We start from the raw sequence: 16,589 nt of genomic DNA on the forward strand, positions 1-16,589 counted from the left end.
TCTCCTTTTTCATTGCAGACAAGCAAAACAAGTATGGACTATGTTACTGAATTTCAGTGGATGATGCCAGGACATATGAAGCAAGAGACTCCTTCATTGGCAAAGAAGAAGCTAGGAAAGAGACATAAAAAACTGGGAAGTCCTTACTGCGATCTCTCTCTCTCTTAGTTGGATGTGAAACCAGAAGATTATGAAATTTCAAATTACGATTCATATTTAGTGCTGAACATGATGAAGTCAAGTGCACTTGGAGCTTCAGTTAATTTGAGAAGTTCACCGCAACAAGAGAAAACAAATAACCTGGCAAGTTAAAGAGCAATCACTTCGTCAAACAAGGTTTGAATGTTCATGAAATGGAGACCAGGGTTCAAATCAATAAAAAAAATTAGGTCATTCCTTCTCATTTGCGCCTTGGTGCGCAGAGTTTCAAGTACCTGTGCTGGTAGGAGGTACCAGGTACACAGTGGAAGGACACCATTGTTGTCATAAAAATTGGCAACATAGCTGTGTAACAAACATTTGCGTACCCTAAGATATCTTAGTCACCACTAGGAATTCTTGATTTGCTATCTGTCAAAGCCTACTTTGGCAGGCTTGCAGTTACAAATTTACAATTGCCTTCTGTTACTTATCCTAATAAAACAGAAGTAAAGAATAACTCATAGCAGGGAAGATCCAAGATTCTGAATTTTGTAACCTCCTAGGGTATCTGCTTAGTTGACAGCCAGATGATTCATTTGGAAAGAGAAAGGAGAGAAATATTAGGAAAAAATAACAGAGCTGCAAATTCAAGAGCAAATGAAGTAATGTATTATCATGTGCCAAACTGAGTTACAGCGAAAAGCCTTTTGATATCCCCGTGTCCCAGTCACATACTAATACTGGATAATATAGGCACTACCCACAACTAATAACTTCAAACAGGATTATACATCGAAACACCACTTATAATTAGATAAGAAAGAGTGTAAAGATAAGAAAGTATGTGTATAGTACACACACACCATGCAACAAAAAGAACAGATATACACACATCCTAAAACACTGAATCTGCTTCAATTGGGATAAAACGAAAGCAGCAAGGGATGAGTATTGTTTTCTGTATTTTCCTTCTAAACAAAAACACAAAATAACATCTCCTGACACAGAGACATTTTGCATCGTCAGCATACAACAAGTCAGCAGTAAATTGCAAACCATAACCAGGACAAGGAAACTACAGTGATTAACTTACCAAGTATCCTATCCATATGATGAAACTATGATCTGAGGAGCTCAAAGGATAGACCATTGTATCAAGAGATCTCACATATAATACATATACATCTCACAGAGTTATTACAGTATGTGAACAAGAGTATAGCTAGTCTCATCGAAATTGCTTTTAACACATTGAGATCAACAAAGAAACAGAACATGCCCAGCCTATACTCTAGACACGCTAGTCCTTAGAAAGGAGGCATACCTGTCTCCAAAGACCTGCACCTTACGTGCCTTTTCTTCTCACATGGTGCAAAACAAGAGGTGTTCCTTCAAATAGATCCAACAAATAACCCTCTAAGTCTTCTAGAGTATACTTTATGTACTTCCCAGCATTTCTTCCACTCTCTAAATGACCCCCGAATCTTCCCAGAAATGAGCGATATGCAGGAAGCACCTTTTCAGAAATAGAAATCCTCAGTTCTTCGCGCAGTTGAGCATCTGGGACCTTCCAACCAGTCTGGATTCTGTAAATTTCTTCAAAACATGCATTGAAGTTCTTAAACCTCTCCTTGAGGGCTACCTTTGAAGCATTGCTAGAGCTTCCACTAAGTCCTTCGTCCTTCAAACAAGATAAAACCTTGCTCCATGAAGCTCTAAGATAGCTTGTAGCATGTTGTCGAATTTGACCCCTCCGCTTTCTGACCCATTGATCACCTAAAAGTTTTTGAAGCTCGGAATCTTTCACTTTCTGAACGATGTAATGTACATTATTCATCAAAAATATATACTGCATTCCAAAATCTTCATACATTCTCGACTTCCCCTCCAGATTACCTTCCAAAGACTTTATCAGTAACATCAACCGCCTCGCTAGTGGTGCAACATTCTCCAACTCCAAGTTATCACCATTATCAGTTCGGGAAGAGTCAGGTTTCATGCCACTTTCTAACTTCTCTAAAAGTCCATTCAATGTATCACTATAATCAACCAGCAATTTCACATAATTCATAACATAACGAGTCAATGGGTGGATTTCACCGCCTTGAGTTGGTTTCTTAGAAACCTCCCGCTGAACTGCATTTTCAAACTCCACAAATGTCCCAATAGCTGCTTCTCCTAGGCCATCTAACACCCCCTTTGCCTCACCAAACACCATTTCACCAGCTTCATCACTAAAAAGCCGCTGTATGTCAGACAAAACATCTGCCAGGGCATCATACATATCCAGAATCCTAAATAACTTCTCGGACGACCTTCGCCCTATTGCCACAGCTTCTCCAAAATTCAAGAGCTGCATTACACAGCCCTTTGCACTTTCCATAAAACACACTTCTTTAATCAAGTCCGAGCCCACAAAAACACGTTCACATAAGCTCTTTTCAGCAGATAAAAGGATTCTCACCAGAACTTTTACAGCATAAATCCATTTTTTCATTTTCTCATCCAGCGACTGCCAATCAATCCTATGGACCTCCTCAATGCTCAGCTTCTCAATACCAAGAATTGCTAAACACTCGTCAAGCACCTCTCTGCGAACACTAGAGTACACTTGGCAACATTCCTTTTCATATCCAGCATGAATCATACGGTTAGCAATCTCTCTCAGCTCCATCATAGCATCCGGGTATACCAAATCAAGGGAGAAATCATCCCCTCCAAGGCTCTTCCCTTTGACATGATTGTACCTTCCACTGCTAACGTTCTCCTGATCATCGGCTAAAGTAGCTGTTTCAAAATCAGGAATTTCAACAGCAGATGAAGAGATGGAACAGCGGCGAATAAAAGAGGACTCATGGAGGCGGCCAGCATCGAAGGGAACAGTATTGCTAATGAGAATATGACGAAACTCATCCTCCAGATGAGCCATAGCATGTTGAAGAGCAGCCTCAGCTCGGTCCATAACGGAATCATTTTCCGGCTTAAGATTCAGATCCTCGGTCTTCTTAATAATCTCGTCAACAGCGGAGAGATAATCTAAGGTGGAATCAGGATCGACGTTGGGAGAAGAGCTCCAATTAAGCACCATCCGCTCAGCCGATTCAAAACTAGGAGAACCATCAGCTCCGTCGCCGTCTACGGCAGCTTTAGCGGATGTAGGAGTAGAGGAAGATGAAGAAGTCATCAAATTAGAGAGCTTAGACAAACGATTATCGAAACTAGATAAGATCATAAGCATATCATCAGTATCGACATTCGTTGAAGTGTTTAGACTCTTGACGATCTGTTGAGCTGCAGCTAGAACCCTATCTTGTCCTTCAATAGTCGCCGCCATGAAACCTTCTCTCCTTTCTCTCTCTATATCTATATCTATATCATCATAAGCATATCATATGTGTGTGTATATATATATATGTGTATGTTTATAGAGATTGGAGTGGGGGTTTAAAATTAGGGTTTGGAGAGAAGGGGAGAAGGGAAACAAGGAAGAAAGAGTAATTTGGGAAAATTCAATTCAAACGCTGAATGCTGCGTTCCATTTCTGCTGCGTGCGGGGCGGGGCGGGGCGATGGGGTGTTTCGTTAGACGAGTTGGGCTATTGCCTTCGTCCTTCCAAGTTCCATGATGATAAGAAAAAAAAAGAGAATACGGTATACGTTACGTCAGGATGGGTTGTACATTATGTGTCATGCTATATACATGCCAGCTTGAGTACTAGTACCAAAGATTTTATGGTGTGTTTGACATAGATTCAATTTTTTGTTGTTTATGATAACAATAATATATTTAATGAAATTTTATAAATGAGATCTGAATAAAATAAAATATATGCAGACTTTATTTCTATCTCGTAAAAACAAAGAGATTGTTTTCAAAAAACCTCAGTTCGAGAAACACATCAACTCAGTTGACAAGAAAAATACAAAAGTAAAGAGATTATATCAAATAATAAGGGAAGCATAGGATGATACTTGAAAACAAGGACGATAACAACATATCCAGTGGAATTCCATAAGTGGAGTCCGGAGAGGGTAGGATGTACGCAGACCTTACTACTACCTCATGGAGATAGTGAGGTTGTTTTCGAAAGAACCTCGACTCGAAAGTCACAGTTCCAAGCACAAGAGAAAAAACAATATATATAACATAAAGAAAAAAAAATTAAAAAATTATTAAAAATAAAATAAAATAAAAAAATAAAAAATAAAAATAAAAATAAAAATAAAAATAAAATGCAATGCAAAATTTACAAGACAAGAACAATAATTATAACAAAGTACTGCAGTAGTCAAAGGCAATAGCTATACAACTATAAAGGCACGCTTAGACCTACGACCACCCTAAACCGACTCACGGTAAGACACCAGTCTATCCCTACTAGCCTTCTACCCTAATTCGCGACCTTCACTCTTTTCTATCTAAAGTCATATCCTCGGTGATATTGAAAATAAGGAACAATGACAATAACCAAATAATGCAATCGAAGCACAGAGAATAACGAGTGGTAACATAAATCGTAAGATAGGCAACTACGAGAAAAATGTCCTACTATTACTGGTATGAACGGAAAAATGAGTACAGTGCACCAAATCAACATCAAGCCTATTTTGTCAGGAAGCGAGACAATGTTTAACTACCTACTAAATATTGATTAAAATATTTTTATATCTTTTAAGGAAAAATATTTTTATTTTTTTAAAAAAAAAATAAATTTAATTGTTGAAATAAGAAAAACAAGTTTTATAAATTGAATTATAAGTTTGATTGCCTCTTCCATATGTCCACCGCTCCCCCACTGTTGACCCTCCAACCCCACTCATCCCAAATCTCATAGTTTTTGTTATATTATTGTATATGAATGCTTTTAAAATTATATTATTTTACTTGTTCGAATATCACAACAACAAAAAAATACTTATGTTGCAAAAAATATTTTTTTTCATACCAAACACGCTCTTATTTTAAGGAGATACATATTTTTTTCACTCATTAAAGATATTCTTAAGTTGTAAAAGTTTGATAATAAAAATGTAACAGATATTTAAAGAGTAATATTCAATTATTTCGTCTTTATTATTCTATCCAATCAAGTGGAAATTATAGTTGAGGAGTCAATTAGGAAGCCTCTTATGAGATTTTCTAATCGAGGAAATGTAGTTTAAGCAGTCCAATAATATATTAAGTATACTTATGTCCCTTCAATGATCAATCAAAAGTAGATATGATTAACCTGCTAAACAATTTAGATATATTTCTTGTATTATCTTAAACTTTGGCATAATTATGCCAAAGTATTAGTGGTCTAAAATAATTCTGCATAATTTGGTTAATTTATAATGAGATTAGTTTAGTGGATCCCAATTAGTGGTCGATTGACATATGCGGAATTTTATTCTCTAATTAAGATTCCCATTTGTCCAATACCAATAAAGGTAATTAAAATATAAATTAATTATCTCATAATCTAGTTGTATTTATTTAATGATCCTAATCAGTTTCGTCCACCAAACCGTGTACATATCCATTTTGAGGTCAAATGATTTTTGGCTGTCCTATACTTTTCTTGGCTTATTTTATTTTCAGGATTGATATGAGAAAGTATACTATTTGTGTGAATAGTATTAAAGTTATTAATTAATTGTGTCTTCATTTCAAATTAAATGGATTTACTAATTAATTGTGTGAACTGTGAAGATATACTAATATCACATTTGTTTGCACTTAATAATTACTTAGTACATTTTAGTAATTAAAACTTCAAATATTATATGTTTTTTTTTAATTTCGTGATACTAATAAATTTGAACGATTGACTTATAATAAAATATATCTCATCACTACTCTATCCACTATTATCACTACTCATTAAGTCATTATCACGAATACCATTATAAACCACCATTATCAACTATTACCACGTATTACACACAACTACCATCCTCAACAACAAAAACCATTATTGCGGTGGTCGATTATCATCATCACTAGCCACCATTGACATTTATCACCCTCAGCTATAAGCCTATAACCATCACCGCCGCCAATTAACATAATCAATTATCACTACTCACTCATCATCATTTACAATTAACATCACTAATCACCATTTACAATCATAACAAGGTAAATCATAACAAAAACAAGTGTAGAAACCTAATAATCATGAAGTTTAGCTCAAAGCAGAACTTGACTGATTTTTATTCACAGATTAAGGATCTTTAAAATCTAACATTAAAAGACAAAATAAAAGTAGAAAAAAAAGGCTTTGCATTTCTTTCCATTTCAACACTAACAAGAAGTGTCTTTGTCTACACAAGAGAGGAATCAATTTGTAAGAAACAACCCAAAATTACAAGAAACTCACCCTGCAAGAAAACAACCTAAAATTTAAACAAGACTCCATACATGTTAAACTTATTTAGTTCATTAGGGAAGTAAAGGATCAGCATAAAGTTCTTAAAGTTGTTAGGACTTAAACCCTACTATTTGCTGGCAATGGCAGCACACCATCAAAGAAATCACCAAAGTAACCACGCGGTTCGTGTACTAGCTTTGAGATTATGTCTCTGAGTGTGATTACCCCCTCGAGATTTCCCATGTCATCGACAACGTAGATCCTGTGGATCTTCTTCGAGTCGAGCTTCATGATAACTTCTTTAAGGCTGTTACCTCTTCTGCAAGTAACCATGTCGCTTAAGAACGGGGAGTTCTTTTCGTGCTCCCCCTGATACCTTCGAACAGATGTCAGGAAGTTCTTTGCTGTTATAGATCTGCAGAGTGATGATAACCAGTTAGTAAATGGGGATGATTTTCTGCACTCATGATACTTTTATGACAGAAATGAAATGATACACTTGTCTGTTCTTCACATTATGTGTGATCTGATGGAAGTCATAAGACGGGATGTGCTCGTGAAATGTGAATTACAAAGAAATCAATTTCACACAATTGATTCAGATTCAATAAAAAGAAAGAACAAAGACAAAAAGGAGGGCTTAAAACAGATTGGAGGCTTAAGACGAAATAGCGTTTAAGCTGTGTCTAGAGAAGTATGTAGTACTGCTGCCTTTTCATATGATATTAGCTATATGTTTTTATTAAGTTGTGAAACATGTAATACTATGAAGGTTGAAGCAAACCTGTAGTCCTTGTAGATTTCGGGAGCAATCAGGAGGAACTGAATGTCTCTGATGCTTATATTACCAATAGCTTTCCTTCCACCACTTTCAACCACGGGGACTCCTCCAACACCATTCTGTCTCATCAGCTTGAATGCCTGCAGCACTGGTTCATCCTCAGCCACCTGAAAACAGAACAAAAATAGAGCTAGGAGGTTTTAAAAAGCACAACGTAAATGTGTTAAGGAAAAACTTGGCTGTAGAGTTGATGTGGTTTTGAATAAAAAGAAAGCAACAATAATAAGCATCAAAACGTGGCATCTCGTACTAGTTACTGGTTAGTTGCTAAGGACATGGATGTTCATTGCATGCTAAAGTAACTCTCTCAGACAATATCAAAATCTCTTGGTTCATGGAAGACGAGAGGGCTACAATAAGCAAAAACAATGAGATATACAAAGTTGGAAGTGGAAACAAACTATTTGCTTGCTGTCAAGCTTATCCAACAAGATGACATAGAGTTTCATCCTTTACGGGCTATTGTTAAAGACTGTAGATACCTACTCAAAGTCAACAAGGAGAATATTGTCTACATTTGGAGAGAAGCAAACCAGTGTGCAGACTGTTACGGCAAATGAAGGTCACAACTCACAGGCATGAAACAGATTTGCTTGTATGGGAAAATGCAATCAAGGAAATATAGGTTTTACTCCTGGCAGATTTAAGCAAGTTTACTCCTGTCAAGCTGATTTGCTGGATCATAAATCATAATGTACAAAAAACAAATATCTACTCGAAGCAGAATCAGCTACTCACCACCTGATTGTTAGTGGATCATCAGCGATGCAGCCAAAGTAGGGGGCACAGAAAGGAAGAAAATAAAACGAAACAAAATGGAGAAAACTTATAAAAGCACAAAGAAAACACATAAATCAGTCCATCAGGTAACCATTTACAGCAAAAATGCACAAGGGGTAAGCATTGTAATTTTTTTGGCATACTAACTTCAAGCACTTAGTTTCGTGTAACCAAACACATAATGAAGAAAGAGAAACACAAGGAATTTTAAAATTAAACATCTTTCAGCAAAATTTGCAATCTGATGAACCCGATAGAAAATAGGTCAACAAAATAGTATATGTTCATAGATTGTTGAACAGTTACTCCTTTATTTGCAAAGAACAAAACAAGCACATGCTCAATAGCAGAGGCATAAAACTCTAGAGCTCATACCTGAATGATGCTACTTGGCTTCATTAAAGGAAGACCAAGTTCATATAATTTCTTAGAACCCCAGCTCTCGAACCAATGGAGACCAGCACATTCTTCTAGCATGTGTATAACAGCAGGTTGAGTTATGATGTTATCAATCTTATATTCCCCTAAATCAACTACAGGAATACTCTTCATCTTGTACTTAGATAACAAGAGAAGCATTGTCAGAAAGGAGTTTGATTTCTGCAAAGCCAGAAATGGAGCCCAGCGGAAGGAACCCGAAATGTCCCGAACCTAAGTATTCACGTGTTAGTCAGCACAATTTCCCCAAGTCTTGTAAAAGGAAAATTAGTAGATATGGAAAATAACTAGTTGAGTATAGAGAATAACCTTCGTGTTCTTGTAGAGATCCGACGAAGTTAATGTCTCAAAGAAGTTACCGGAAGTTGCTGTTGGAGATTCAGGATGCAGACTTCTGAATCTTGGAGAAGAGACTCCATTAACAGCTGCAGCCAAAGCAGGGCTGAGTGTAGCATCTGCTGCATTGATTACCGAATCAAAAGCAGAGGTGCTCTCCATCTTTTCCGACTGTAAAATATGTGACAAATTGTTTTGAGCATCTTCATAGGAAAAGCATGTAAAACGAGAATATCACCTCATTGAAAGTGTTGATTTCTCAGATATGGACACTCAACCAATAGTTATTATATCAGAAATTCACTCTCTTTGAAGAAAATTGGAATAAAAAGAAATGTGACTTTCTGAGATAATAACTATTTGTTGAGACCATCTAAGAAGTCAACCTGTCTTTGTAACAATTTATTAAACCTTGATCCATTTGAAAACTTGCTTTCACCTTTCCTCAACTTTTAAAGGCAACACATGTTCATCAATTTCATAGTTGTGAATGCGATAGAATACATGAGATTGTCGGAGAACTGAGGAAAAAACCAACCAACTTGTTCCAGAAAGAAGACACGTGTTTAATTATGACTATGTATAGGTGTATACCTGATGGAGGATCCATACCACAATGCCGGCAAATTCCACTATGCCAATATATCTATCAATCCAACTAGCATCTTCAGGGGCATCAACATCCACAACAGGTGCACTTAGTATTTTGTGCTTTGATAGTAACTTAACAGCTTCGGCCAAAGTTGCATCAGATTTTATCTCAATAACTGCAGAGAAGAATAACAATCATTGACATCAAACGGACAATGGTAGTACCAGAAGAACAATAAACCATAAACACTCTACAAAAAGAATGACGGCTAAATCAACTTTTACTGGCAGAAAAGTAAGCACCCAAATGAAAAGCCATGGGTCGGTAAGGTTCCCAACTTAAGGTTGCTTACAAAAAATTTCAGTGTGCAGAAACTTTCTCTAGTTTTTATTCTACTCAAAATAAACAATGCTTAACCAACCAAAATGATCTACCAAACCACCTTACAACTATTTTTTTTGGATAGCCGAACCATGGTGTTCGGACCAGCTTGCAGACTAATTCTATTGAGTACCTGTTATCTTTATCTCCCACCAGCATAAGGTACGGAGTAACTTTGTCCACCAAGGATTGGAACAGATGGGTGAACCTCCCCCTCACCCCACACATGAACATACAAGGGAACAACACAAATCACGATTCTTGATTCTGATCAGATCTCCGGCTAGCATCATTCTGATGATTCAATTAGTAAAACATCCAACAATCATCTTCTTTTAATTAGAGCTGATTAAGCTAAACAAGCCACAAATCATATACGTTCCTACAACTAAGACTAAAACAAAAACAAGCCCTTGACACCCTTCATCCCTTTTATTGAATCATCCAAAAAATCAGTGCAAAACAAGAACTCATTATACAGAGTAGAGAAAAACAACGTAAAGATCATTTCTTTGTGTATTATAAATCACACAAATCAAAATTGCTTGACACCCTTTATTTGAATGATCAAGAAAATCTTTCAAATACACCAAATCAAGAATCTCCTATATGCAGAATACCCAAAAAAAAACACATAAAGATCATATCTTTATGTGTAATTAATCACACCCGCTAGTTACAAATCAAAATTATTAACCTCTAATTAAACATAATTAATGTTTTTTTAACCTTGATTAGAAGGAGCAGGAGGGAAATCAGAAACAGGAATGTTCTCAAAACAAGCGTTTAGCTTCTCAGTAGGACTAAGCTGTGGTTCTTGTATGTCCCATAGATCTTCCACTTGCATACCCACTTTTGCTTCTGGGCTTCTTGGTGTTTGACATCCTTCTTCCATCACCATCTTCTTCTTTTTTTCCTCTTACAAAATTCACTCTTTTCTCTCTGGTTATTACAAAGTGATTGACAAATAATAAATCAATAATTCGATGCTAGTTTGTTGCTTTTTAAGAAAGTGATGCAAATTATTACAGCAAAATATTTGTCAATTATTCCGGTATTAGTACTACCAATAAGAATTTCAGTAATTAAATAATTACTTGAAAAGAATATCCACGTAGATAATTATAGCTTATTGGATAATTCTGAGCAGTATGTCCACCTGTTAATCTACTGACACTGTACATAAATACTCTCTTTATCTTTATTTGATGAGTGATGACAATGTTTGATTAAGAATAAAGATTAAAATAAGTGAAAGACCTTTGAATTAAAAAGTTTATAATTTTTATAATTATAAAAGTGTTTCATTAAGTATAAAATAAGACATGCTTTAAATTTAAAAATTCTAAATATAAAAAATATCAATTTTTAGATAATAAAATTTCATTAAATATATTATTACAAGAGATGAAAAGTAGCGCGGTGAAAGTGGGATGATTGGGGTGTACGTCTAATTCTTATCCATTGTTTGTTTGTTTGGAGTTGAGAAAAAACATTAAATAAAGGAAGCTATTATGAAGGCTAAGACTTATCCGGTTTTGCAGAAGGGCCACTTCCAAGCAAAATAATCTGGGGGCTGCTGCATTACGTGGACAATGCCGGCTTTCACGACTGATTATGACATGTCACACGTGGCCTTTTAATAGACGGATAAAAATATACCTAAAGTATTTTCGAATTTCATATTTAAATTATCATTAAATATTTATCAAAATATACTTTAACTATTCATTATTCACTTTTAATATTTAAAATATCATCATCATTTAAATAGTAAAAATAAATAATTGATAATTGAGTTGTGTTTTAATCAATATTTTGTAACACCCCCTAAACTGTTGTACGTGGTGTTTCAATTCTCGACTAAAATGATACTGCTTCTGTATTTTGGGCATAACTTTTCATAGAATAATTCAAATTAGGTGATTCAAATTTCTGAATAACCCCAACGGCATTACCTACAACTTTTATGAGACCACATCTTAAAGATTCGGAGGATATATAGGTCAAATAAATTAATTTTTGCAAGACATGGTATTGTGATGAAATAGAGTGTTTGTAGAAGAAAAATCACATCTCACGGTAGGATGCTCCAAATCGGTTGATTCTTGAACGACATGAAAGTATACTTCTAGATATACAATTCATATATAGACACCAAATCCTAATTAGGAAGTTATCTTGTTCAAACGCAGCTCCAAAAAAAGGTATTCCGTTAAATATAGATTCATTTAACATCACCCATGACATCAATAGTCCTCCATTTAACATTATCCATGAGATCACAATCCTCCATTGAATTTTCAAGATCATCCTTTGTAATTATTTTTATTTATTGTTAGATCCCTCCTCCACACCTATAAATACACATCTTATTTTCTCATTTTATTCATCAAGCTTTCTCAAGCAACTCTTCTCTCTATACACTTCTTTACTCATTCTCAAATATAGTTTTAGATTTTAGTAGTGTAGAAATACTATTCCGATGATTCTTATACTCCGGACAGTACACAAAACGCTCCGGCGAAGAGAAAAGGCTAGGGGTTCAAGAGTGGTTATTGAGTTTTTCAATTCGGAGTAAAGCTTCGAATTTCAGGTATGTAAGGCTATTCATAGCATTGGATAGAGTCCTTCCATGTGCTCAGTAAATTAAATTCATCATAATTGAGTTATAGTTGAATTTTACCCTAATTCTTGAATTCTAAATGAGCTAATTCCTCTTCTATTGAGTTGGATATATTTATGCATTGAGATTATTATTATTTTTATATCTCATATTATTGAAATTATTGTTCGTGGCTACTTTTCCATGAACCCTAATTGATTTAATGTTCATGAATATTTTTACACATATTTTAAGTAAAGATGTTGACTTTTAATATTTATTGACAAAAAAATGATTTGAATTAATACTATATATGTATTTTATTGAGTTTTGAAAGAGCAAAAGAATTGAGTTTAAATGAATTTGAGCAAATGATGTTTTGAGCAAGATGTTTTGATGAGATGTAAATAATATGTTGAAGTGTAATGATTGATGACGGGGTAATAAGATGGGTTTGATGTTTTTCCAATAAGACTAAATGATGATGTTAATATGAGCACATATTTTGGGAATAGTATTGAGCACCGAGTTAGGTAAGAGTTTAATTGACTCAAACTCCAGAACTACGTAGTCAGCGTAGGACAGAGGCTATAGCTCTTAAGTCCCCAAAAGAGGACTTTGATGATTGGATTCAAGATGATGATGTCCTTTACCCTAGCAAGGTATTGGATGGATGTGGCAACGACATCGCTTCGTTGTATCATCACTAGCTCATAAGTGATGGTTGTCGGTTAGAGAAACTCTCAACTGAGTAAGCATTGCTTATTATTATTATTTTTAAACTTACATTACATATTGTTTTTAAGATGATGTTGAGTTCTGAGCCGAGTCTTCTTGAGAAGAGTTTTTTGATATCTGTCCTTACTTTTCTGTCATTTTACATACTCGTACATTTAATGTTCTGACGTCATTCAACCTGCATCGTTTTATGATACAGATACAGGTGTTAGAGATCCTCAACAGGCGCATCGTTGAAGATCATTACTTTCCAGCTATTTGGTGAGTCTTTCTTGTATTCGGAGGAACTCTTTATCCTTTTATTATTGTTGAGTATTATGTTTCTTTTAAGGTAGCCATAGACATGTCATTGGCACCGTCTGATAGTGTTAGAGGCTTCATAGACAGAGTTTGATGATGTAATTGGAGTAGGTCTCCTTTGAAACTACTTCTTCTAAGGATTATTTCTTTCATTTGATGTTGATGATGGCGTGCCCACATAAGTATTCATATTTTCACTTAAGTCTTCCGCTGATGAACGAATAAGTGATGAGACCAAGTGGTTCTCTCGGAGGCTAGAGATGGTTTCTGAATGCCGGTCACGCCTAGGGTACCCTTCGGGGTGTGACATATTTGTTAATAAATCAATTAGAAAAATCTCACACCCCTTAATCGTTCAAGTATGAAACTCAAGAAAAATTAAATATTTTAAGTATACTTTTAACACTTCACTCTTCTTTAAAGTTTTGCATTGGTTTAACTAACTTTGTGTTGGGTGTCTCCCTAATTTTTTTTTAGTATAATTGAGTTTACTTTTTTCCAAAAAGAAAACTCAAAGTTTTCATATTTGGCTATTCATTTTTCTTGTAGGAAAAAGTTTATGACTCTATAAATAGAGGTTCATTCCTTCTAACATAATAACATTTATAGAGGCTTTGAGAATTTTGTTTAGGGAGAGAATTTGTGAGACACGGGTACTATTATGTTAACACTTGTATAAACCTCTTTTTATTCTGAATGAATTAAGTGAGGTTATTTCTTTCGATATTATGTAATCTCTTTTATATAGTGTATTGCTCATGACCTCCTCTTGTGGATGTAGGTTAGTTGAGCGAATCACATTAAATATTTGTTTTTTTTTTATATTTCTCGTTTATCTTTTTAGTCATGATCTTTCGAGATTTGTTTTACTAACTTACGTATGAAACTTAATTATTTTGATCCTAACACTTTAAATGTAATTCCATCTCAGCTTCTTTCCTTAAAAAAAGAAGAGGTGATTAGGGAAATTAAATTCTCACTAACAAAATGAAATTTCAATACTTTATATTATAAGTTATACACATAAAAATTGTAACTTATTTGAAGATAGGCACGCGACATGGTTGGATCAACTCAAGTGTACCTATCCATGGGGTTGGGTCCATATTTATATATCTTCATTCTTTAGACCCTACAAAACTATGCTTAGTCACAAAAGCAATTACTCCGTTTGGCATTTTTATTAATATTTTTCAATGTTAATAGATGGTAGGGAACAAATAGCTGGAGAAAAAAGTAATCGAGCATAAAATAACAAATATGTTCAATATGAAAAAAATTTGATATATATAAAAATATATAATTTTAAAAATATTATATATAATTTAAATAAATATTATTGAAAATAGAAAAGCAGGAGTAAGAGCGGGGTGCGTGTGGATAGGGGGAGATAGGAGTAGGGGCTAATAGGTGAAACCGTGGAAATGAAAATAAAATATGTTAAGAGAATAAAAAAGACATGATCAATGTAAAATGTCAATTTGATACTTATTTTTTTATTATTATTTTTATTTAAATCATTTTCTCTTATGTTCAGAAGATGCATGTTGCGGAGATAAAAATGCTGAGATGAATGTGTGGATATATTAGAAGTTAGGTTATTTGGGAGAAGGTGAGAGTGACATCTATGGTCGACAAGATGAGAGAAGCGAGACTGAGATGGTTTGGACATGTGCAGAGGAGGGGTGTCGACGCCCAGTTAGGAGGTGCGAGCGGTTGGATTTGGGGGCTATGCGGAGGGGTAAGGGTAGATCGAAAAAGTATTAGAGAGAGGTGATTCGATAAGATATGTCGCTACTTCATATCACCGAGGACATGACCTTAGATAGAAAAGAGTAGAGGTCGCGGATTAGGGTAGAAGGTTAGTAGGGATAGAATGGTGTTTTGCCGTGTGTCGGTTTAGGGTGGTCGTAGGTTTGGGCGTGCCTGTATAGTTGTGTTGCTATTGCCTTTGATTATTGCAGTACTTTGCTATAATTATTGTTCTTGTCTTATAAATTTTCCATTATATTTTATTTATTTATTTATTTATTATTATTATTATCATTATGCTATATATTATTTTTTCTCTCGTACTTGGAACTGTAATTTTTGAGCTGAGATTCTTTTGAAAACAACTTCTTTATCTTCATGAGATAGTAATAAAATTTGCGTATATTCTACTCTCTCCAAATTTTATTTATAAAATTTTACTAGTATATTGCGGTTAGTTTCTCATACATATTTTTTTTTTACTAAAAGAACGTAGAGAATTGAAAAATATTTTTGTCGATATCGAACATACCCTTAATTAAGACATCTAACCACTGAATTGTGTGTGCCAATGATGTGCTTCCGCAACAACAGCTCCTTCACTCAAAACACTGCCGTCTGAAATTGAAATTCTAAGCATTTGGGATATTTCTAGTGGGCAGTTCACTTTAGGACCGCAAAAATCGAATCGATTAATAAATTAAATTAAAAAAAATATTATTAAATTATTGTTATTAGATTATTGATTTAATGGATTTTTAATAATTTTATATAAAATTTTATTGTATTATTAATTCGATATTAATATTTAATAAAGTTAACTATTTAAATAATATATTATATAGTATTAATTATGAATTTTAATACATATTTCATCTTTAAAAAAAATGATAATACTCTTCATATTCGAAATAAAAAAATATATCTTTCTCTTTCTTCCTCTCTCTCTCCGTCTTATTTTTTTTCTTCCATTTTTTCCTTTTCTTTTTCTCTCTCTCCTTTTTCTCCATTTTTTTGTCCCTTTTTTCTCCTTTTTTCCTGTCCATTTTTTTCTTTCTTTCTTTCTCTTTCTCACTCTTTTAAAAATAATAATTAATTATTCTAATTTAAATTTAATCTGAATTAAATATTACAAAAATAATATTTTTACTATTTTTTAAATTATATAAATTATTTTATGTAAATACATATATAATACATTTCTAACATAATAAAAGAAATAAATATAAACGATAAATGTAATACATTTTGAATTCAATATATTATACATATTATAGGGATGTTTCGATGCACGTGGAGAATATATAACTAAAATATTTTTAATACAAAT

General features: G+C 34.1%; 2 protein-coding genes across 2 annotated transcripts; both read right to left on the reverse strand.

Annotated features, from left to right (window-relative positions):
• Positions 1 to 1,290: 1,290 nt before the first annotated feature.
• On the reverse strand, positions 1,291 to 3,800 carry LOC129894093 (exocyst complex component EXO70B1). The gene has a single exon (XM_055969611.1). The coding sequence runs from the start codon at positions 3,473 to 3,475 to the stop codon at positions 1,487 to 1,489; it is 1,989 nt and encodes a 662-aa protein (XP_055825586.1). The 5' UTR covers positions 3,476 to 3,800; the 3' UTR covers positions 1,291 to 1,486.
• Positions 3,801 to 6,391: 2,591 nt separating this feature from the next.
• On the reverse strand, positions 6,392 to 10,919 carry LOC129894480 (SNF1-related protein kinase regulatory subunit gamma-1). The gene is made up of 6 exons (XM_055970193.1): positions 10,594 to 10,919; positions 9,486 to 9,658; positions 8,865 to 9,062; positions 8,493 to 8,768; positions 7,281 to 7,444; positions 6,392 to 6,911 (listed from the first exon to the last, which is right to left on the reverse strand). Exons 1-6 carry the CDS (start codon positions 10,763 to 10,765, stop codon positions 6,614 to 6,616), a joined length of 1,281 nt encoding a protein of 426 aa, XP_055826168.1. The 5' UTR covers positions 10,766 to 10,919; the 3' UTR covers positions 6,392 to 6,613.
• Positions 10,920 to 16,589: the final 5,670 nt, after the last annotated feature.

The sequence above is a fragment of the Solanum dulcamara genome, chromosome 7, assembly GCF_947179165.1.
Source record: "Solanum dulcamara chromosome 7, daSolDulc1.2, whole genome shotgun sequence".
NCBI classification, from domain to species: Eukaryota; Viridiplantae; Streptophyta; class Magnoliopsida; order Solanales; family Solanaceae; genus Solanum; species Solanum dulcamara.